Raw genomic sequence first — 25484 nt, forward strand, 5'->3', positions numbered from 1 at the left:
ATATATATATCTGTTATCAGAATTCCCTCCTTGTTTTCTCCACAAGTAAGCAGACATAAGCTCTTCCCCCAGAAAGACAAATTTCGCTTGTAAGCTGGTGCCATAGTAAGGTCTCCAAGGTACTCAGGCTCACTCAGTGGCCTATGAGACTCTGACCACTGACTTTGGCCACGCCCTGTTCTCACCACTGAGGCATGCTCAGGGAATGCCTGCGAAGCTGAGTGTGGGCTGGAGTGGGTGCAGTAGCTCATGCCTGTAACCCCAGTGATTTAGGAGGCTGAGGAAGGAGGATCCTTTCAGCCCAGGAGTTTGAGACCAGCCTGGGTTACATGGCAAGACCTCATCTCCACAAAAAAAAAAAAAAAAAAAAAACAGAAATTAGCCAGACATGATGGTGCACATCTGTGGTTGCAGCTACTTAGGAGCCTGAGGTGGGTGGATCCCTTCCCAGGAGGTCAAAGCTGTAATGAGCCGTGATCGCACTACAGCACTCCAGCCTGGGCCACCAGAGTGAGACCTTGCCTCAAAAAAAAAAAAAAAAAAAGTATGGTTGGACACCCAAAGAGTTTCTCCAGATTGACTTAAATCCCAATAAGTCATATTGAGATATACCAAAATGAGTATGTTAGCACTCGATCCTCTCTGGCTGGTATATTCAGGCACATAAATTTTTATAGGTACGTACATTATAAACTGAAATTCTAGGAAAAGATACCCCTTCTTAATTTGAATCCCAGGTCTTTAGGATTGCATACAGGGCCTTGTACAACGTATTACCTATTGTAGGGTAAGTATATTTCTGAAAATTAGATTATTTAAATTCAAATGGCCACAGAATTTCGATCATGCTACTTTCTGTGTATGTATGTACGTTTACCCAGAAATAAAATCACTTCCCATAATGCCTCTATTTCACTCAGATCGGTCACTAGAAATTTCATTGATACAAAACTTGTCGTTCATATAAAACTTCCCTTAGCATAAAATGTAGAATTGTATTTTCACTCCTTACATAGAGTGAAAATTGAATTATTATATCTCCTTCATCCCATTGTAATATACATAATATTGATAAAGTAATATTCATGATAATAACAACCCCCGTGTAAAACAATGTTCATCCCATTCATTGTTCATTGGAACTCAGTTCAGAAGCAGTCCTACTCACTGTACCAAGATAAAAGTTGGCCACATGGAAATTACTAGAAGCAGTTAGACAAGTCTGTCCATCTGTCTCCCCTACTCTCCCCAGCACAAGCCGATGAAGCTGGGGAAGTAGTACTTAATGCTCTTCTGCACAAGCAATTTGGAATCAACATTTTTAACCAATAAGACGTCAGTTTCTAGCTCAAATTCAATTCAGAAATTCCTGCTACCAAAACGAGATGAAAATGACTCCTGATGGCAGATTGAGGGTGAAGAAAAGGGATGGACAGACAGCCTCATGAACTAGCTCCAAATGAACCATCATAGCTCCAGGTCACGCCATTTGGTCCCCTAGTTAACAGTGCACACCAGACCCTCATCACAGCACATTACGCCTCCTCTCAGTGGGTTTCACAGAGTTACATCACGTGGTTGTGCAGAAATGTGCAGAGAAAGACCCTGCAGAGCGACAGAGAAGCCTAGACTATATCCTGAAGATTCCAGGGGAGTTTAGGGCAAATTTTACATTAACAACAAACAAACAGGAATTTAATATAAAGAATACAATTATCTGTGACTGCCTAATTCACAAATTGCAGCATTTGTTTATTTATTTATTTATTTATTTATTTTTGAGATGGAGTCTCCCTCTTGTTGTCCAGACTAGAGTGCAGTGGCTCGATCTTAGCTCACTGCAACCTCCACCTCCTGGGTTCAAGCTATTCTCCTGCCTCAGCCTCCTAAATAGCTGGATTACAAGCACCTGCCACCACGCCCGGCTAAATTTTGTACTTTTAGTAAAGACGGGGTTTCGCCATGTTGGCCAGGCTGGTCTCGGACACCTGACCTCAGGTGATTTGCCCGCCTCGGCCTCCCAAAGGGCTGGGATTGCAGGTGTGAGCCGCTGTACCCAGCCCAGAATTTAAGACATTACATAGTGTGTGCAGTACAGATGGTGCGGTCCACTATAAATTGTAAGATAAAGGTGGTCCTCTAAATATTATGTGTAGTTGAGGCTAAATGCAAAATGTTGTTAAGAGATAAAATCAAAAATCTGAACTTGAGCCCCTTCTTGAAAGTGAGACCCAGGCCACACAGCTCGTCCAGCGAGGCATGGGGCCTCCTGGTAATGCCCCGCTTGAACACCGTCTACAGGTTTGTTGGAGTAGACGCCTGGCCATCGTAGCTAAGAATCTCATGCTCAGAGAGCGCAACAAATGAGCTGAACCTCTCAGAGAGCACCGTGTCACCAGGCTGATTTCTGTTTGTGTGTTTCTCTCAAATCTGAAAAATATTCTACTTGCTTCCCTCTAATCTGAGAAATATTCTTTCTGGCAGAAAGCCTGTCTTCCTGAGAAAAAGATCAAGCAGATCTGTACCTGAGCCAAAAGCATTCCTATTGAAAGCAAAGATGCTATTAAGTCACTGGAATGGCACAAGCCTGCCACTGCAGAAAGAAAGGCAAACAGGTCCTTGTCTCCCCAAGCGACCTTGAAGGGCAGGAGGGAGAAGGTCATTCCTGAAAGCTGGGGTGTTATTTTATTGGGAGACACCCACTCCTGTGCACTCCTGCCTGCAGCCCATTTTTGGCATGAGATTGAGGGCAGACTCTGCTCCCTGTAGCCACCCCCTTCGTCAGCCCTTCCCCACCACGGCCCCTCCCTCAGGCCATGCCCTTCGTGACTGAGCCTCCTCCAGCAGGACAGTGCTGGGACAGGACCGGGACACCTCTGCACTGCCCGGCCTTGGAGTCAAGGGAAGAAATCCAGGAGATTTCCCACACTCTCCCTGTTGCTGTAAAACAAGACTTCATCATTCCATTTGACAGCCCTTCATTGTAGGAATTAGAAATACATTTTCCAGGCTTCAGAAGAGCATCTGGAAGACACTCTCCATCTTGCCTGATTCCCAGTCGTGTCCCCAGCTGGAAAGACTCCTGAATTTTCTCGAATCTCCAGTGCACTTCCTGCCTGCCAGCTGCCTCACGGCCAGGGCTTGAGGTCACCTTCCACTGTCATTTGCCGGCCCAGTATTAACCTGCTGTGATGCTTAATTTTATGGACCAACTTGGCTAGGCCACGGTACCCACAGAACTCAGTTTTTGGCCAAACATCAGTCTAGATGTTGCTCTGAAGGTATTTTTTACAATATGATTAACATTTAAACCAGTAGGCTTTGAGTAAAGCAGATCACGCTCCACAACATAGCGGGGGCCTCGTTCAATCAGTTGAAGGCCTTAAGAGGAAAGTCCAAGGTCCCCTGAGGGAGAGGGAAGCTGCCCCCAGGCTCCCCTGGACTTGAACTGCAGCATCAGCAACTCCCTGGGTCCCCAGCCTGCCCTGAAGATACAAGGGCAGCCAGCCCCCACAAATGTGTGAGGCGATTCCTTAAAATCTCCCTCTCCTTATGCACACTCACATCCTTGTTCCCTGGAGTACAGCTGTGGGTGTGGCAAAGTCTGAAGGAGACCACAGTGTGAGGACAGCCGGAAAGGAAGGGCAGACCCTGTGGGAACTGTGCCTGCAGTTAGTGTGGGGCAGGTGGCACTGGGGTGATTTTTCCTTTCTTTTCTTCTTCTTTTTTTTTTTTTCCCGTACGTTTGATACTTGCCTACAGATCTCCAGCAATGGCTAAAGCACTTATACATAAATAGGAATACTATAAAGGCTTCAGAGAAGACACTCGAACAACTTTATAAAAGTTCTTCCATCTAGCATCTTCGTTTTGCTCCTCAGTGAAATTCCCAGCCCACATCTACAGTATTTTCCAGAAGCAGATTTCATTCCCTCTCAAGCTCGTGGATTAGACCAAGGAGAACTGAGCACTTGCTCTGCTGAAGTGCTTGTTCACGAAGTTCCCGGGATCAGAAAATCAATTATGTTCAGCCTTATTTTTGGGTCTGCAGATTCAACAGACCACAGATCAAAAATATTTGGAAGAAACAATAAAAAATAAAAATATAGCTGGGTGTGGTGGCTCATGCCCCATAATCCCAACACTTTGGGAGGCCAAGGTGGGTTGATTACAAAGTCAGGAGTTCAAGACCAGCCTGGCCAATATAATGAAACCCTGTCTCTACTAAAAATACAAAAATTAGCTGGGTGTGATGGTGGACACCTGTAATCCCAGCTACTCAGGAGGCTGAGGCAGGAGAATCACTTGAACCCAGGAGGCAGAGGTTGCAGTGAGCCAAGATCACAACACTGCACTCCAGCCTGGGTGACAGAGTGAGACTCCATCTAAAATATAAATAAATAAATAAATAAATAATAAAAATACAACAATGAAAAATACCAATTCTGAAAAATACAAAATTACAACTCTTTACATAGGACTTACATTAAATTAGATAAGTAATCTAGAGACGATTGAAAGCATAAGGGAGAATGTGAATGTGCATGGGTTATAAAAAAATACTACACCATTTTCCATCGGAAACTTGAATGGCTGTGGATTTTGATATCCTGGGTGTTCCTGGGACTAATCCTCCTCAGATACCAAAAAACAAATGTGCTTCAAGGGTCTTACTGTTGAGTACTGTCAGGCACTCGTGGAAGGTTAAAATAGGTCAGTAGCAAGGGAGTACACATATGTACAAACATAAGAACTAAGGGTACACATTTCACCAACATCCCAGTTTTTATAAACAACCAGTACTAGTTTTATAAACTTGAAAGACTCGATCTTTTTTAAACAAAGCTGGTTACCCTATCAGTTGGCCCAGCCTTTAACTTTACGGAAGAGAAAGCCGAAAGGGAAGTGGAGAGAACAGGAAGGCACTCACACATTCACCCCAGCTGAAGCTCCACACGCTGTTTCAAGGCAGGTGTTAACATGATGACTTTAGAGCTGACGAGGTTAAGACCCAGAACATCTGATTCCCCTCGAAGCAAAGCCAGTGGCCATAGGAAATGGCCCTCAAGTGTATCGGCTGCCACCTGCATTTTACTGCCTCCATTGCTCTACCTGTGCTTACATATATTGTGAGCATGCTGAGACCCCAATGACGGATCGCCAGACCCACCATCCGCCGGCCACTGAGGGCCCAGGGCTGCACCCTAAAACCTATCTCCTGATTTCCTTTATAGTACAATTTCCACCTCATTATTCTAAACCCAGTTCCTACTTTTCTCAGGCAGGACAATTAGTGTTTCATGTTAAATCCCTTCTCTTTCAGGGATTAAGTGGTTAGAACTAACACACCCCTTATTTCCACTAATGAACTGAAAATGACCAAGTTAATGGAAAGTGTTAACCAGTTCAAGGCAAGTCAGCGTTGATAGGAGTGTGTGGCCACTTTCTCCAGCTCATTAAAAGCATCTGAAAGTCAGGAGAGCATTGCAGCTTTCACGATGGTATCCCTGTATGTGGAAACCCACAGTAAACTGAGACAGCCCGGACAAAGAACAGTCCCTTCCAGATTTCTTCATCCCCTACATACTTGGTTCTTCCAGCAGGTGTCACTAAAACGTAGCTCGCTCTTACAGGTCAGAGAGCTGATTTCAAGAGACAAGAGGGAGACAGGCACAGTGGCTCACGCCTGTAATCCCAGCACTTTGGGAGGACCGGGGCAGGCAGATCACTTGAGGTCAGGAGTTTGTGACCAGCCTGGCCAACATAGTGAAATCTCGTCTCTACTAAAAATATAAAAGTTAGCCTGGCGTGTTGGCAGGTGCCTGTGATCCCAGGTACTTGGGGGTCTGAGGCAGGAGAATCACTTGAACCCAGGAAGTGGAGGTTGCAGTGAGTGGAGACCGTGCCACTGCACTCCAGCCTGGGTGACAGCGAGAATCTGCCTCAAAAAGAGAGAGAGAGAGAGAGAGAGAGAGAGAGAGAGAGGAAGGGGTTTGATCTGACCTTCAGTGGAAGAACTAGACTACACTTGAACCGCGTCACTGGGTTACATTCACTAGCATGTGGAAATAGACTCCTACTGCAAAGTCTTACTCTGAGGTCATCATACACCGTGTTATATAAAGTAATGTCTTTTACTTGGAAATAAGAAGCTCTAAGTGAATTTTTACACAAAACTAAAGCATAACCTCTTGAATTGCTAACTTTGTCATTCTGCAGAAAGTGAGTTTAAAGGAAAAGATTTAACTTTTCAAATGAATGAACATAATTCATAGCTTTAGGATCATTGTTATATTGTGCAATGATTTCCTCCATGTCTGTGCCCCCACTCTCTATTTAACTGTGGCTTCTCCAAATGCCCATGTGCCTGGGAAGACACAATGGCATTACCGGATCTCACTAGACAAGACCAGCCCATTTGCACGTGAGCCAATAAACACAGCACAGGACAGAAAGAAAATGATGGATTGCTGAGATCAGACTCAGTTATATTTTTATCTGGCATGATATTTACCTTGATTGTCCTTCCCGGCTCCTACTGCGTAGCTGCTGCTTGGCCCTGGGGGAGTCAGACACATCCTCCCAGCCTGGTTCTTGACCATTTATATAGTGACCTGGGACTTGGCAGGCGTGAGATGTGCTCCCAGATGCCCTGTGGTCTTGCTGCGGAGGAAGCAAGCCTGTCTGTGTGGCTGACACCCATCTCCACACCCTGGCCTCCCCCAACCCTCCCAGGCCTGCTGAGCCTCCTCATCACAGCCTGGTCACACTGTTTTCCAGCTGTATGCATGTGCACATGTGGTTCCCCTCCCTGGAGTGCCCTTGCCACACCTCCCAGCGAGCACCCTCGCAGGGGGTCAAGAGGAAGCACAGCTGGTAGCAGCTGCCCTGCCAGCTGTACCATCTGCTCGAGTGCCTCTTGCTGCCGATGCCAGGACTAGCTGCCACACTGGAATGCAGATTTCAAATTCACCCTTCCTTTCCTTAGAGAGGCGTTCCCAGACAACTGCACTCTGGGAACCCCTGTGCTCCCCTAAGGCCTCTGCAGTGGAGGCACTTAGCGCAGTGCTTGGGATGCGGGTTTCAGCCAGGGAAGTGCACCTGGGGTGGGTCATCCCTGGCCACCCCTGAGCCTAGGGGCTCAGACAGCCCACACTCTCTCAGAACTCCTCATTACAAAACAAGGATAATGATGATTAGTACTCAATGTGAGGATTTATCCAGAGCATTTTGAATAGTTGCTAATAAGTGCTTGTAGTCATAACATGACCAATATCAATACAGACACTGCTTTTAGAACATTTTAAACACCATGTTGTCATAGTGTCTCTGTTCCCACCCGACACAGCCAAACTGGGAGCTCTTGAAGAGGAGGGACATGTCTATCTTCCTTATATGCAAAATAAAGCATAAATATTGACACGGAGTATTGAACCAAAATAGTAGCAATAATAATCACGCTAGTCAACGGATCACTTACGGCTCAGAACTGGCAAAATTCAAAGCATTCTTTCTTTCCAGTTCAAAATCAATTGTTTAAAGAAAAAATAATCCAGTTAACAGAATGTACATTCCTCTACAAGAATAGCTAAGCTGGTCACTGTCACTTGCAGTTCTGTGCAGACCTGCCTAAGTGTTGGGAAATGTGTATTGCACGCCACAAAATTCAAATCTCCGTACACCAACCACACTTCATTCCTGTAATGATGCGAGGCCACTGACAGAGACACTGGATTTTGCAATAGTCTGAACTGTCAACTATGCACTGTTCTTTTGGGGCCAAATTTTCACTGGTCAAAATTTTGGTGAATTATTTAACATTTTTGCTTCATCTCTTACACTGATATTTGGATACCAACGATAACAACTGAAAAAATGTTTAGCCATTTTGCTGCCTTTCTTCTTCAACCCACTGCAAGTTAACCTCCTCTTTTACTTCTTTCAAATCATCCCAGCCTTGGTCATCTCTGAATTCTTGACCCATAGTGAACTGGAGTCATCGTTTTGCTCCATCTCTCGGTGGCATTTGATCATGTCAGCTGGCTTCCTCTTTAAGGTATCCTTGATCTTCTCCTTTCTCTTTAAACAGACAGTGTGTCTCCAACTCTTTTTCCAGAGCATGTTCTTCTGCGTGCCTCTGTATGAGCCCTCTCCCCTCCTCCCTTGACCTTCCTTTAGCAATTTCATCCACTCTTTTGGTTTACATGCAGCTATATAAAAGTAAGTAAGCAGAACATATATGCATGAGGAAGCATAAATGTGTGTCTATACTTAGAGAGACAGCCATACATATATGCATGCATATATCTGTATACCTACACACATACCAGATCTTTCTCTTTCTCTTAGTGATTGACCACGTCCTTCGTATTTGACATTCATCTACCCATTTGACCTCTCTAATAAATGCGTGTACTGAAGATACCTCTCAACTTTACCCCAAGTCTTAGACAATCCTCCCCTTCTCACTTTTTCTATTCTCAGCCCAGACACAAAATCAGAGTCCTAGAAGCCACCCACTCTTCCTGACCCTACACATCCACGCAGCCACCAAGTCCTCTATACCCCCCAGGTCAAGTCATCACTGTCCTGATGGCCCATTCTCCTGCACTCTCTCTCTCTCTTTTTATTTCTCCTTTTTTTTTTTTGAGGCTGAGTTTCATTCATGTTGCCCAGGCTGGAGTGCAATGGTGCAATCTCAGCTCACTGCAACCACCGCCTCCTAGGTTCAAGCGATTCTTTTGCCTCAGTCTCCCAAGTAGCTGGGATTACAGGCGCACACCACCACATCTGGCTAATTTTTTGTATTTCTTAGTAGAAATAACGTTTCACCATGTTAGCCAGACTGGTCTTGAACTCCTGACCTCAGGTGATCTGCCTGCCTTGACCTCCAAAGTGCCGGGATTACAGGCATGAGCCACCGCGCCTGGCCTCTCCTGCACTCTATGCCCCTCTTGCATGCAGCTGTGGGGGATTTTTGTAGGAAAGCAAACTATGTTGGATTTGCTGTCGATTTATTTTAATTCTTTCAGTTTAAAATACTTCCAGGCATGGCTGTCTACCACCAGCAGAGCGTAACCGGAGCTGAGCGTAACCTGAGACCCATGCCGATTCTCTGTTTCCCTCCCTTAGGCTTGCCTCTAACACCTGTGCATGAGCCCGGCCTCATATCCCCATCCCAGCATGCTACAGGACGTGTCATACTCATCATCATGCCACCCTGTTCTTTCTAGAATCCCTTCTCACCATCCAATGCTAGAAAAGATCCGCCCATCTTCAACTTCTATTTAGTCATGATCTCGTCCATAAGGCCTTGAATCTAATAAGAAAGGCTGATTGTGCCCTGATGTGCCAGCCCATCCATTGGCCATTATTCTGCAAATGCCCCGAAAGCCCCCAGCTTCTGTGCAGCACAGAGCATGGCCCCAGGCCACCGTGTTCATTCAACAAAAAGATGAATGAAAGAGTGTTTTACACTCCTTGAAGTTCCAACAAAACGTACCTTTTCCAAAAACAGTGGTTTTCTTTCCCAACCCTCCCTGTTAACCCTACCAACTCTACGCCTGGTGAAAACTGCAAAATTATTTATCTTAGCTTACAGAAAAATAGTTGCCCTCTGTCTTTTCTTCCCCAAATTGATATTTTTCATGGCTGGTTTCCTGCAACGGTATTTTTGTGCTGTGATTTTCCCTACAGTGAGATCAGCAGTAACGTCTCATCCAAAGAGCTACGGATGCCAAATACGTAAATATCTACAACCTCACTACGCCATAGAACTCGATAGTAACCCAGAGAAATCAGTGTGCCAAGAATGTGACCACAAGAGCTCAGGGCTATTTACAGCAGAACTGTTTGGAAGTACAGTTGCAGCTCCTCTTGCTAAAAACGCACAAGGAGGGGCTGCTTTTTCTAAATCCGTTTGCACTAGAGACATAACTTAGAATTAGCCTCCAGTATATGGTTACATCACGTTTGCTCATTCCATGGCAAAACGTTTTGTTTTAAAGGTGAGAAATGAGTTGTCATGAATCCGCTTTCATCTGCATTTCGTGCCTGAAAATCACCCTGTGTGAAACATCAGCTGACACCGAACTCGCCAGCGATATAGCTGAGCACCAGGTGATAAGGCCGGACTCACCATTTCTGATGTCACAGGTCAGAAATGCTGGTACTGACTCCAGAAAGTTTACTACCATTGTAGCCATTTAAAAGAAGAACCGAACACTTGATTTTTTTTTTTTTTTTTTTTGAGACGGAGTCTCACTCTGTCACCCGGGCTGTAATGCAGTGGCACTATCTCAGCTCACTGCAACCTCCACCTCCCGGGTTCTCCTGCCTTAGCCTCCTGAGTAGCTGGGACTACAGGCAAGTGCCACCATGCCCAGCTAATTTTTGTATTTATAGTAGAGACAGAGACAGTGTTTCAGCATGCTGGCCAGGCTGGTCTCGAACTCCTGACCTCAACTGATCCGCCTGCCTCCGCCTCCCAAAGTCCTGGGATTACAGGCATGAGCCACCACGCCAGGCTTATTTCTGATGGGACCATGGTAATAAGACAAGAGGCTGAAATGTGAAAAGCACTCTTACAGGAAGGATTTTTCTTACCCTGTGGTTTCAGCAGGGTCTACAACATGTGTGTACAAATGTATATGACTGCTGGTGCTGTATTTCAGTTCAGAGGATGCAATAATAATTCACATCACATAATATTCTCCATATCCCATTTACATACACAATTCTGACATCATTATCAATATTATTAAAAATTAATGTATTAAACAATATTATTTTTTATCTTCTTTTCAAAAAATTATTCTTCCTTTAGGTGATATGTGTGGTAAATATTTTAACATATTTTTGTCAAATATTCCAGAAATTTATAAAAATATTAGCTAGTCAGAAGGTCCGTAAGCTTTTAAATGTTCTTTCCTATAATAACGGATCGATAACCATTTATTGAAAAATGATAGCTGGATGGATGGATGGACAAGTGCATGGATGGATAGATGTAGGCTCTTTGGAGAAAATAAATATTAATTAAGTATCATTAAAAATAAATAACATAGTAGCTTGCATACTGAAGTCACTCAGAAATTCTATGATAAAAAATCAATGAATTAATGAATAATAATTAATGAATATATTAAAATATCAACTTACTTTCTTCTTGGGGTGAACTCAAAACAATTATTTCAACATTATGCTGGAAGAAATTTTGTTAATTAAGGACTTTGATTCAGATTTTAAAAATAAGGAAACATGCTGTAGAAAAGTTCATAGAATTAACTAGCACCAAAAACATAACTAGACTTTAAGTCTTCTGACTTTGATCAAAATGATATTCCATTAGAGCACATTATTGTTTGCTGCTAGTAACTAAAAAGAAAAAGCTTCTGATATGACCTACTTTCAGAAGAAATCTATTATAATGAGTGAAAGAATACTGTGCAGTTCATTGTAGTTTCTAGTCAGCAGTTTTATTGTATGACTGGAATAATGGAATAATTATAATTGCCTACTTACGTTTGGAAACATTTCCAGCTTCCCAGCCAATTTGTAATTTATGGCATCCTTTAGTCTCTTGATTAAGAGACAGTTGGTCAGACTTTGGAGAAGTAACTTCAGGGTTTCATATGGGCTATTAGATTGGCAAGAATTTACCACATATACAGGCACACACATACACACAACATACACTCCAAAAGATAGACGGAATTTCTGATTTAATTAGCCAAGGATTAGAAAATGACTGTCAAAAGCAAAATATCCATGCTGGGCAGAATTAAAGTTACCCAAGCTTCCCTGAACCCTGGAATCTAAAACAAAGACACACAAATCTAATGGAAGGGGTTTCTTAACCATTTGTAAAATGGTACTTTTTACACACACATTTTTAAAAAATAACTCCATGAACACCTTAAGAATATAAAATATACTCCATCTTTCCATATGTTCATTAATTCAACAAGTTGTGAGCAGTAAAGTAATACATTATGATGATTTCTTGCTTCAGGCTGGGCACAGTGTAATCCCAGCACTTTGGCAGATCACTTGAGGTCAGGAGTTTGAGACCAGCCTGGCCAACGTGGTGAAACCCGTCTCTACTAAAAGTACAAAAATTAGCCAGGTGAGGGGATGCACTCCTGTAATCCCAGCTACTCGGCAGGCTGAGTCAGGAAAATCTCTTGAACCTGGGAGGCAGAGATTGCAGTGAGCTGAGATCATGCCATTACACTCCAGTCTGGGTGACAGGAGTAAAACTCCATCACTCCCCCGCCCCCGCCAAAAAAAAGATTTCTTGCTTGATTTGGAAGAATTACATGAAGAGAATACAATCATGTCTAACTTAAGGAGAGGGATACGTCATAGAAATGTGTCGTTCAATGATTTCGTGCTTGCACAAAGATCATAGAGCGCATGTGCACAAATCTACATGGCAGAGCTTATTACACACACGAACTATATAGTGTATAGGGCTTATTACACACACAAACGATACAGTACATGGTGGGGCCCATTGCTCCTAGGCTACACACCTGTGAAGTGTGGTACAGTACCGAACACTGTGGATAATTGTAACACAATGGTATTTGTGTATCTAAACATAGAAAGGGTAAAATAAAATGATATTATAATCTTAAGGGACCACCATCGTATGTGGCTCATCATTAACCATAACATCATTCTGTGGCACATAACTGTATCGCCAGCTTTTTATTATTAGAACATTTTTCATTGCTGATAAAATGTGATGCAACAGAAAGAACACCAGGTTTAAATTGAGATTTGTTGACCCATTGTGCGACAACGGCAACTCTCTTGAACATCTGTTAGTGTTCTCTTTAACACTAACACGTCCTCCACTGGGGTAAAGAGGAGCTGTATTTTGCTCTGTACTGAGTGGCACTCCTGGCAAATCTAACAATTGCATATAAAACTATAAAATCACCATTAGTCTGTATTGGCTTAATAATTATTACCAATATCTTTTCATTGCCGTACATAAAGAAGAATGCCAAGATTCAATATTCTACTGAGGCATCTTAAGAAACTTCAAAATGAAACAAGACTAAGAAAAATAACATTTTTAACCAAGTATTGGGTTCAAAGAAAATGCAAAACCTTTGTAAAGATCACTGATGTTAGCCAAGAAACTATTGTTGCGTGACTTGACTTGAAATAGTATGAATTTTGCTGTACATCTTTATTTTGAAGAGATTGACAGAATTCCATTTGATTGCAATTGAATCTGGTGACTTGAAAGAACCAGTGTTTTCCATGGGTACGCAAATACACATATGCAGAGAGAAACAGCAGCTTTGCATCACACTTGAAACTCATTTGCCCCAAAGAAAAATTTTATAGTGTTCTCCTGCTTTGGAATTAGAAGCTACAATTCAATTCTTTTGTGGTCTTCCAGAAATCACAGCAACAGAGACCTCTATTGACTTTTCACTTTTTACAAAATCTATTTAAAAATAAAGAGCTGAGTTTTCTCCAGAGTAGAAAAGAATTAATCTACGACCACCATCATTTTTTAAATAATCTACTAATTTCATTTCTAGAGTTTACTTACAGTAAACCAGAAGGAAAACCAGAAACTAAGCAGAGCTGCTCTTCAGTAGCCCCCGATCCGTCTCTCCAAATTCCTCCCTTAGAGCTGTGGCTCCGGAACAGTTCCCAGCAGGCTTTGTCAAACACGTGATCACTTACAGACCTTCATTCCCCTTCTCCTTCATCCCGAATTGCTCTGAACCGCCATTGTCACTGACTTCACCACGTGTCAGAATGGTGCGCACTCACTTTCTCTCCATCTCCTCTCTATCTCACACTCAACAGCGTACAGTAGTCATAAACATTTCAGAATGAGTAGACAAATTTGAGTTATTTGACAAAGGTTAATGGGCACATATTTTAAATAATGATTACCAAGATTTAGCATGATTTCCCTAAGAATAAACTAACTCTTACAAGTCAAATCTTTTTTTTTTTTCTAAGACAGAGTCTCACTTTGTCACCCAGACTGGAATGCAGTGGTGCCATCTCAGCTCACTGCAATCTTTGCCTCCCAGATTCAGTGATTCTCCTGCCTCAGCCTTCTGAGTAGCTGGGATTACAGGGGCACACCACCACACCCAGCTAATTTTTGTATTTTTAATAGAGACGGAATTTCACCAAGTTGGCCAGGCTGGTCTCAAACTCCTGATCTCAAGTGATGCACCTGCCTCGGCCTCCCAAAGTGCTGGGATCAGAGGCGTGAACCACCGTGCCTGTCCTCAAATCACTCTTTAACAGAGGCTTGGAAACTGGCTAGTGCAGCACACATAATAAAAGTGGCTTTAAGTAAATTATCTCACAAGGACAAGGTGGAAATATTGCCGGAAGCTGGTCAATAGCTGCAGGATAAATGGATTAGCTTCACATCAGAAGGAGGTTTCTACAAGAGTGTTGGAGTCCTATGGCTTCATTTCTGCCTGGCTCAACATCATATTAATAAAAAGGAGAATAGCAGGGAAGGAAATATCCAGTTTACAAATAACCTGAAGTTTTTGGGGAAAGGTCAAATGTTGCCTATTAGAGTCATACTCAAAGTGGCTGTTGGAATCATGGCACATTTTGAATATAAAAGAAATAAATGTTCTTTCCATTACAAATAACATATTATATAAGTCTAGTGTGAGGAGAAATAACTTTGGGACTTAATTTAGATTATAAATTAGTGCTTTTAAGGACTACACACCAGGTAACCCTTGAGATTCTATAAACTAAAAATAATTATTTCTGTGGAAAACTAGTATTAGCCAGTATGTCAATAAAAAAAAAAAACTAAGAAAACATGATATTGTATTATGAGACTATAGAATAAAATTCACCAATTTTAAGAAAATATATTCCTGATTTGCTCTGAAACTCTCAGATGTCAACCAAAGTGCTGTATTTGGTTGTGGGTGAAAGTTACAAGAAAACAGAATTAAATTCAGGAGAAATAGATTCAGATGGTGCAATGCAGATAGATAAACCATATTAGAGGAGAAATGATGGAAAAAACATCTGAGGGGTGTTGAACTTTGAAAAGACTTGGGAAATATGCAAACACTCTCTTCAAACATCAGAAAGTACAGAATTTCCAAGTTTTACACACATATGTTTATCTGAACTAAGTGGTCAACAGAGAATGATTAATAAATTATGGTACATCAATATTTAATGATGTGGGGAAATGTTCACAACATAAAACGTAGTTCTGAAAACAGTGTATCAAGCCAGAGTTCAATTCCAATTTCCCAACTGAATGTGTTAATAAGCACATACAGGAAAACCTATAAGAAAAGATCCTAAATGTTAATAGTGGCCGTTGCTGCAGGGTAGAAATATAGGTGAATTTCTTTTTTTTTTTTTCTTTTTTTTTTTTTTTGAGACGGAGTCTCACTCTGTCACCCAGGCTGGAGTGCAATGGTGCGATCTCAGCTCACTGTAACCTCCGCCTCCCAGGTTCAAGCGATTCTCTTGCCTCAGCCTACTGAGTAGCTGGGATTACAGGCACATGCCACCGTGCCCAGCTAATTTTTGTATTTTTAGTAGAGACAGGGTTTCAACATCTTGGCCAGGCTGGTCTTGAACTCCTGACCTCGTGATCCAAAATTCTGAGGTTGCAGGCATGAGCCACCGCACCAGGCCTTCTTTTTCATTTTTATTCTTTGTTATACTTTCAAAACTGTATACAATGAACAAATACTTCTTATAAGTTTGAACATGAGTTACAATAAAAAATATACTTACAGGTTTCCTCCAAAAAGATAAGAAGAAAGATTAGCAGGTGTAGGGAGACAGATTTCAGCTGAATAAATGTTTAAAGCTTCCAAGTCAAAGTTATGCAGGAAAATGAATGATCTCGAGAAGGAAGCAGTGCCCTTGACTGTGGACATTTTGACAAAGACTAAAAGACGACCCAACTGGCATATCAAAAAGAAAAATCAATTAATAGATGTTTATAACTTTTTCCATATTTTTAATGCAATGAATCTATAATCTCTTAAATGTGCAAACCAAGATTAGAAACCCAAGAATGCAAAAGCCCCGCCTCTCTACAGAGCTTAGTTAAATATGGAGATGATGAACAGGAAAACATCAGCCCTTCAGCAATTTAGACTTAAAAGTTTAGCCTTTTATAGATTGTCGGATGTGGGCATAACTTTTTTCATATTTAATTAAGGCATGCCACCAAGCCACAGATGCCAAATTAAAATTAAAAAAAAAAAATCCCTGAGGACTTAAATAAGAACTTAAGAAGTCATTTTTAAATGCATTGGTTAAAACAATAGGACTAAAAACTTGAAGCTGCATTGAGTTTACAGGCTTTACATGTATTTTCTTGCTTTCAATGGTTTTCAACCATTTAACTTCAGAAATGCCTTTTCATCTGTTTAATACTCAGCACCTCTGAATTACATACATTTTTCTTCTATTTCCTAAGTACTAGGAGCAGGATTTAAGTCACTGCCTCTTCTCCTCCGACTGTTGCTGAGAAGGCAGTCTATTACATATCCTAAAAAGTCAAAAAGATTGCATTGCGGCTTTGTGAATTTGCTCAGTGACGCATGAAACTCAGGGTGAGATGGATTCGGTGACTCAAGCTGAATAGCCCTGGGAGCTGGAATCCCTCAGCACTCGTTAACTGAAACGTACAGGAAATAATGGCAAATTGACTGTCTCGAATCGAGCATAAAGGAGAATGTCTGAAATAATTAGATGCTATGACTTTGGAAAGAGAAGCTTCTCGATGATTACTTCCTTCAGATAACCTCGGACTCCGGAGTTTTGCTGCCGTTCACTTAACACAAGCGACTATGACTGAATTACAAGTTCTCTAGGGAAAGCCGCACACTGAAATGGATTATATCGTGAATTTAGCCTGGATGGAAGTCCTGGCTCTGATATTTCAAGTGGCATTGGTGTGGCTATGGGGGCAACTTGCTGTGCTGAGGAGCATGAACCTGAGCATCAAGGGTTTGGCTCCTGGTCCTGCCACACCCATCACGGCAGCAAGAGCCCTGCCCCATGGGCACTGTGCAGTCCTTCTTTCGCTTTGCCATGTTCGACTGGTATGCCGCCCCTATTTTATATAAAATGTAACTGAATACTAACTTGCCCAAGTAGAAACCGAGCCCGGTTTCAGGTCCAGATTTGTCTCATTCCAAAGTGTTTAGTTAACTCTCTGCTACACTTTGTTAGATTGTGGAAAAATTACATTATTTCCTCTGGACTTGGATTCCTTAATTCAATGATCTGGAAGGTCTTCCCCAGTAGAAATAGCCCATGAGTCCTTGGGAAACTGAGAACTAGCTCTGAGCTGTTACCTGCCATTTACAGGTATTAATCGACTTAACCACCTATGCAACTTACGACCATTCGACTTTACGACCGCAATCGCTAGCCACGACTGCTCCGCGTCTGGCAGCGCAAACGTTGCCCAGCTGGGCGTACGACAGAGCGGACCAGCTTCCGGCAGCACTACCATCTCCACGTGCACCATTTCAACTGTACATATAGCCTACTCAACTTACGACCAAATCGTGTCATGACCGGTCCGTGGTCCTGACCTTGGTCGTAAGTCGAGCACTAGCTGTATTCCATATGGCTCATCATTGGCTAAGCACTCTCCTACTTATTCGATGCACCTGATCCATCCCCTTGGCACTCACGGGCTCCTATAAACCCTAGTCATTTCTCCATCAGAGCACTGTCATGCCCCTCCTCTACGATCTGAATGTGTTCCCTCCAAAAGTCAGATGTTACCAGTGCAGTAGTATTCAGAGGTGAGGCCTGTAAGAGGTGATTAGGCCAAAAGAGCTCCCTTTTGTGGATGGGATTAAGGCGTTTGTAAAAGAGTCTTCCTGCAGCAACGCATTCACTTGCCCTTCCAGCCTTCTGCAACCTGAGAATACAGCATTCCTTCCCGCTAGAAGACACAGCAACAAGGCACTACCTTGAAAGCAGACAGCATCCCTCATCAGACAACCAAACCTGCCAGCTCTTTGATCTCAGACTTCCAGAACAGTGAGACATACATTTCTGTCCTGTAGAAATTGCCCAGACTCGTATCTGTTATCACTGCACAAACAGACGAAGGCACCCTTCAGTGGTGTTCCTGCTGCAAGGGAGTCCACTTCGGTCAGGACAGAAGGAAGGCTTTCTAAAAGACGCATATACAGATTCTTAACCCGTCACATCTCTTAACAATTCTTCTCTGGTCATCCATTGCAAAACATTCAGTAATCTGTGTTGTTTGGGGCAAGTTACTCACAGCTCTAAGCCTTTGTTCCTCCATGTGACAGGGTTAAGATCATCACACGGAAGAATAGATATAGATGGTGAGTCCTCAGTAAACATGCCTTATTACTCAGATTGATGTGGGCTCCATTACTGACGTTATCTTCACCTCCTAAGAATGGTCCCCTTGCCTCTTCTAAACCCTTTGGTGCCTTCACCTATGCTGGCCGCTTGCTCTCTGATGAATGTCCGTTTTCTCTATGGTTCTCCCAAGATAGATTTGCCTTTTTTTTTTTTTTTTTTTTTTTTGAGACAGTCTTGCTCTGTCGCCCAGGCTGAAGTGCAGTGGTGTGATCTCGGCTCACCACAATCTCTGCTTCCCGGATTCAAGCGATTCTCCTGCCTCAGCCTCCCGAGTAGCTGCCATTAGAGGCACATGCCACCTCACCCAGCTAATTTTTGTATTTTTAGTAGAGATGGGGTTTCATCATGTTAGCCAGGCTGGTCTCAAACTCCTGACCTCAAGTGATCCACCCGCCTCGGCCTCCCAAAGTGCTGGGATTACAGGCATGAGCCACTGCGCCCAGCCAGACTCACCTTTGACCACCAATCCCCCCTATTCTGTTCTCCAGCGGCCTCCGTGCCAAAATTGTTTAGCTGCTCCTACCTGATGTAGAATTACCAAATGGGGTGGAAATAATGTATCTCTTACTAAATGCCTCCATCTTTTCTATTTCAGTTAGTTTTTTGAATACTTAAGACAGGTTAATTTTCATATTCTTTTCTCATTACTATATATCATCTTAGCTCAGTGTCACATATCCCTTGTCCACATAATAAATATTCTTTGATTAATGAAAAAGAATAAGATCAGTAAGTAAACCTGTCAAAATTTATTTCAGGCAATCCAGGAATAAACACCTCAGGGTTGAGTAGCATTCCAGGTGGAAATCAGCTCCTGAAATGGGTCAAGATACGAAGAAAAAGGAACCAGAGAGCATAGAGGCTTACCCTCTTAACTGAATCATTAAGCCAAAACAGTTCCAGTTGCAGTAGCTGCAAGATTGAAACAGGATTGTTTACTTGAAGCTCTAATTTAGAAGATGAAAGCCTACTGCCAAAGCCTTCACTTTGTTTCTAATTACTTTTCCCATTTGTTTTGGTGATGAAGTGGAGGAAAACACTTAGTAAGCATTTCTGTTGCCAAATAGTTGAGTGAGTTTCCGCTGTTCAGAGCCACGCATCACCCTGCATACCTCTTGTTCATTATCACATGATCTCCTTATTATTCTTTTACACAAACAGATAATCTGTCTAATGTATTATACACATTTCCTGTAACTGGCCAAATCATTAATGTCTGCTGCTTAAAGCAACAGAAAAAAAATGTGTTCATCCACTCCATTTGGGAGAAGAAAAGAGAAATTTCTCAAATTGTTTGATGGGGATTTAGAGTGATAACCTAGTTAAAACCTAAAGACTTTCAACTCACCAGTTCCAGTGAATTAAGTGACTCAATCCAGAGTTATCTGAGAGCCTTGCTTATAAAACATCACTTTATGCTATATTTCCAGTATGCAATAGAACTGATAGCTCCTGTGTTAATTAATGGACTTAGGTGTTAAAGAGTTAAAAATAAATGAGTAAATAACAATTAGTTCAAAGTCACTATTTCCAAAACAAATGGCTTTTACTTAGGAAATAGCCTAAAAAGTAATGTAGAATGTTGGTTTCTTCTAAACATACACTACTTCATGTAAAATCTTTTCCCAAAATAAAAGTTTTGGGTAATTTAGAACTTTTCTAAAAGCTCACTAATTTGTTTATCATTCCACAATGAAAGTGAATATGGAGCCTTCAGTTAAATTCCTCAAGTATTTGGTGGCTGCACCAAACTAAAAGGATAGCTGGGTTCCTGCTAACACCGCTACTAGCAACAGGGCCTCCTTCATCAGAAAGACTATGACGAGTTTCTGGAGTATGTGCTGAATGACGACAAAGAGTTTGCAGGGCTTAAAGTCACAGAACTAAGAAAGATCACAAAGGTTTTCTCATAAAACCTCTTGTAAAGAGAAGGCATGTTGCTCACAGAACGTCGTGTGTGAAGAAGGATGTCTTTGGATCTCCATTGCGGCATGAAATATTGCTCTTGAAGCATCTGTCCTAACACAGCTCTGGCACGCCTCAGTATAGGCAGAAGTAGGAGGCATATGATGGATCTTCAAGACCCCAACTTGAAGGGGAATTATATTCTTGGGTGTCTTAACATCGTCAGTTCTCAGAAGAGATCACTGAAACACTTAAAGCAGAGCACTGGGCTGGCATGTTGTAAGGGGTTACTTACACACGTAGCCCACACCAATTTTTGTGTGTCCTGAAGATACTCTGTAGAATTTAACATAAAAAATAGAATCTTGGCTGGGCGCAGTGGCTCACGCCTGTAATCCCAGCACTTTGGGAAGCCGAGGCAGGCAGATCATGAGGTCAAGAGATCGAGACCATCCTGGCCAACATGATGAAACCTGTCTCTACTGAAAATACAAACATTAGCTGCGCATGGTGGTGTGTGCCTGTAGTCCCAGCTATTTGGGAGGCAGAGGCAGGAGAATTGCGTGAATCCAGGAACTGGAGGTTACAGTGAGCTGAGATTGCGCCACCACATTCCAGCCTGGTGCCTGGCGACAGAGCGAGACTCTGTCTCAAAAAAAAAAAAATAGAATCTGATAATAACAATTATCACTTATTTTAACTGGATTATTTTGACTACATAAAATCAAGCTCGATCTATCAACATTTGTTTCATACCTACCATGTGCCTGACATTGATCTAAGTTCTCGAGAAATGATGAATGAGACACAAATTTTTGAAGACAAGGGCTTCAAAGAATCTGGTTTGGAGAAAAAGAACATGTAAGCAAATAATCCCAAGAAATCAGGTGGATGCAATCCTATGATTGAGGTAATGCTGAGGAAAAAATCTAGCACTCTCCCCACTCTAAAGTTACGAGCATTCCTTTCTTCCTTTTACTTGAAAATTTGTTTTAGGCTAGACAATGCAGCCTCTTTGTTTTGAAGCCTGGGAAATGGGTGGTTAGAGTGGAAAGAGCACACACATATCGGACAGAGAAACGTGCTCAGAAGTCTAGGCCTCACTCACACTTTATAGTATTATGACATCAGGTAATTTGCATAAATCTCTTAAGCCCCAGTCTTCTCGTCTATTAATAGGGATTCCATGAGATATTATGATCCCTCCCTATAGATCCACTAAAACACCCTATGTCAGTCATAGGTCTTGCACAACCTTAATTACTTAACATATTATTTGTAAACAGGAGGAGTCGCTAAATCAGGAGTGGAGAAATTAGAGATGGCGGACATCATGCTCAATAATTTATACCTAAGGTTAGTAGTAGTATGATTTTATGCCCATCCTTGGGTCTGTATGTATTTTTTTATTTTACATGATCATTCCCGAGGAGTCAGAGACTAGACATTTTGCTTTGCATTTGGACTTCATGCTTTGACTTCCAGAGGGACATTTTAGCAGGTGGTGCAGTGTTGTGCGCGCGTTGGTAGAACTTCAAAGCCTGGTAGCTGAATTTCCTTACCTTGCACAGAACAATGGCCTGATAAGTGCTCATTTCATGAATAAGCATCCCCTTCAGGAAGCTAAGCACTAACCAGTTATCCACCCCATCACAACAACTTCACCAGCCAGAGTCAGGATGCCTCAGGAAAGGGCCAAAGCTGTCCCTATTGGTACACTCATAACTCTCTCCTGAGACATACATTCATTAGTGACAAAGATATGTTTCATTTATTTGTAAGTTATTCCCTGAAACTTGTATGTGAATGAGACACTGTAAAGTTCACTGGCTACTTCTATTCCTATCACTCATACTTTGATTTCTGCTTGAAAATATTCACTTTCTCTTCATTGACAATAAGCTCTAATGATTTTCTTCCCATTTACGATGGAGCATCCAAGTCTCGAGGCTCGTGCTGATGACCTAGCACTGTGATCTCATGTTATCCACAATGGGGAGTCACTCTGTGGGCAGAAACGGTTTCACCAAAGGCCGGGTGTCTGTGTGCTGCCTGCACGTGGTATGCATGTGGCTAGAGAAGAAGCTCTTGAGGTGGGAAACAGAGTTGTCTTCAAAACGCAGGAAACTAGGACTGTACTCCTTGCTTGGCTGTTTCTTGAAGTTTCTAGAGTTTTCATGAACGGCTTGCCGATGAAGTTTGTGTCTAATAGTGCACAGGCATCTTCCACTGACAATTTTATAACTGAAGGTGTATTACAGGGAAGAGAATTGTTTCCTTGATGTATTTAATCCTGTGTATGTGTGTTTTTAAAAAAACTGATTACCTATATATGTATTTTCAACAACTTTCAGTGCTTTTTTGATATGATTTAGTGAAACCAAGTCCTGGCGGCAAACACAAGTTCACTTTTATTGAGCGGGGAAAAACATGCCAATAAATCTCTGGTGCCCTCCTGTTGTGACACCACCACACTCTGTCTTCTCCCCATGGAAGTGCGAGGACACCGCAGTGACCGTGGACGCCCTGCGGCCAGGCAGCCGGACAGAGAGTCTCCCCGGTAGGGCTGCTGCTTGCTCGCTATGGGATCTTGGCCAGGATTTTAGCATCCCTGTGCCTCGATTTTCTCATCAAATTGTTTCTGCTCATAGGACTGTTGTGAAGATATGTGATTAAAGAAATTAATGAGGTGGAACATGTTCAGTTAATCAGCAGGAAATGGTGATCTTTTAGTATGGAATTTCCCCTCACACCGCATTTCTGGAACTAACTGAACCCTAGAAGACCAGGATTTTGGGATTTGCCCAGAAGATTCAGAAGGCCATGTCGAGGGACGTGGCCCTGGTGGTTTTTCATCCAGAAGAGAGAGCTGACGGTCACCCCCAGTGCCAGAAGGGCATCTCAAGACTGTCGATTCAGTACAGGACTAGTGCACCTTTTTGAGTGGACCCGAGCATGCATGGAGCTGACCCATGCAATGGAGCAAACTCTTTGTAAGAACACAGGAAAACAAGGAAAGAAGGGGGTTTCTTCAGATTTCATAGGCCAAACAGAAACCCTCCTCTCCCCAAGGCCTCAGCCCCTTAACACTGCCAGCCACCCTGCAGAAGTCCCCATAAGAGAACTAGTCTTCATTGTTGCTTTACCTCTTACTTCCACACCCCACCCCACCTTGTCTATCAGTACCAATCCCGGGATTGCCTGTGCATTTCTCTCTGAACTTTCTCTCTCATTTCTGGTCCCATTGAATCAAAAATGGATGTCTGGCTCCCTGGTATATATTCATTCTTGAGGTTCCCTGGAGGAGTCTACATGCATCCTCTGGTTTTCCTGGGCAGGGCCCTGGGGCCCTCAGCCCTCGCACTGCTGCAGCTCTGCAGGTAAGCAGGGCTGCAGTCACTCAGGGCTTGGCAAGTGTCTCAAGCCCTGTTGCCCTCTCTCCCCACACTGTCTCAGGAAATGTCCAGCATATGAACATGGACAACAATATCGTCACGAGGTTGTGACATTAATCAAGAAGAACACCAGCATTTTCAAAATAATACAACTTGTAAATAGAAACCATGGCTTTACTGCAGTTTCGAAGCATTTTGTCCATATATGTGCAATGCCACGTTTGCAGCACGTGGTCTGCACACAGCACCCACTAAGACTCCACCTCTCAGTGGACACTATGTTTCCACTGGGCACGAGTACACTCAATGCTCTTCATGTGAAATCTGTATAAGTCGATCATACAAATGACAGCAGATAGGCTAAGATCACATTTAAGATACCTTTTAATAATGCATTAGCATATGCTCTTTGTAAAAATAGTCTAAAATATGAAAAGCTATAAGGTAGAAGAGTATGTATCATACCATTCAGAGATAACTGTAAGAGAAAAATGATTTTTACATTCCAGCCCTAAAAGACAGTTAGCAAATTATGTTATATAAATACTATGGTTTAAAAAATGCTATTACATATTGAACGCTACGAAGACCACAAAATGATCTGTATAGAATATTTTAAATATGATCTATACATTCTCAAAAGGTATAGAATTCAGAAGGGAGAATAGGATATGAACCCTGCCAAAACAGTTGGCATTTTCTGAATATTTTTGCTACTGTGGGCTAGTGTCTACCATTGCATTGTTGAAATATTGAAAACCAAAAGGGAATAGGCAATGATGCCAAGAAGCCTATAGCAAATCTTTTGCTTCGTCTTCTCCTGTGAATGCTGAGAAACCCTTTGAAGGGGGTGAGGGGCCCTTGTAATGGATGCAGTGTCCACGTGGCCTGGAGAATGAGCGGCTCGGCGTATGCACTCATGGCCCTCTGTTCACACACAGCTCTGTCCCTAACCTGTTTGCTGCTGAATGACCGAGCTGCGCAGCTGCGATAGCCTCATACCACTGACTGTCCCCTGACCTGCCTCCTCTTCAGCCGCAATGAAGCTTGCCTTCGTTAAACTAAATATCTGATTTCTTAGAAATGTGTATAATATCGTTTACTGCTTTGCGTTTTTCAGCAAGAAGCAGCTCAGAGACAGAGCAGAGAAACAATGAGATAGATACGACTACATGAAAGAGAGAGAAAGTTGCCTGATTTGACTAGAGTGGTGGTTCTCAATCCAGAATGTAGCAGCATTTCCCAAAGGGCTGGTTAAGAAGGGATTGCTGGGCCCCACTCCAGAGGTTGGTGAAGTGTAGCGCTGGAGTAGGGGGCTGAGAATTTCCAGTTCTAACCAGTTCCCAGGTGCTGCCAATCCTCCAATTAAGAAACCACCAGAGTGCTTATATCCCTTTGAGGTTCTGATTTCAATCATTTTGGATAAATATTCAGGAGTGGAAGTTTTGGATCATATAGTAGTTTTATTTAAAATTTTTTGAAGAATCTCCATACTGTTTTCCATGGTGCCTGCGCCATTTTGCATTCCACCAACAGTGTACAAGGGTTCCAGTTTCTCCACATCCTTATCCACACCTATTGTCTTTCATGTATATATATGCCTATTAGAAATGCAAATCAAGGCCACGATGATGTATCACCTCACACCAATTGACACCTCGTTGGTTATCAGCCAATGTGCTACCTCATGGTGGCTTTGATTTGCATTTCCATGATGATTGGTGACGTTAAGCAATTTTTCATCTACCCATTGGCTATTTGTGCATCTTC

At 42.5% G+C, this 25484-nt stretch overlaps 1 protein-coding gene across 2 annotated transcripts in view; it reads right to left on the bottom strand.

Moving 5' to 3' along the window:
• Window positions 1–25484, bottom strand: part of PXDNL (peroxidasin like) — a 458440-nt gene that overhangs the window by 314269 nt on the left and 118687 nt on the right. The window contains exon 1 of one of the 2 annotated variants that reach the window (XM_032296052.1): window positions 9600–10258. The exons of the other annotated variant lie outside the window; for it this stretch is intronic. Coding sequence (XP_032151943.1) covers window positions 9600–9649 — 50 coding nt within the window. The 5' untranslated portion in view covers window positions 9650–10258. Of the gene's footprint in view, window positions 1–9599; window positions 10259–25484 lie in introns of those variants that run through there. 2 annotated transcript variants of the gene reach the window in all.

Source organism: Sapajus apella, unplaced genomic scaffold, assembly GCF_009761245.1.
Source record: "Sapajus apella isolate SASKATOON/1434 unplaced genomic scaffold, GSC_monkey_1.0 scaffold35, whole genome shotgun sequence".
Lineage (NCBI taxonomy): Eukaryota > Metazoa > Chordata > Mammalia > Primates > Cebidae > Sapajus > Sapajus apella.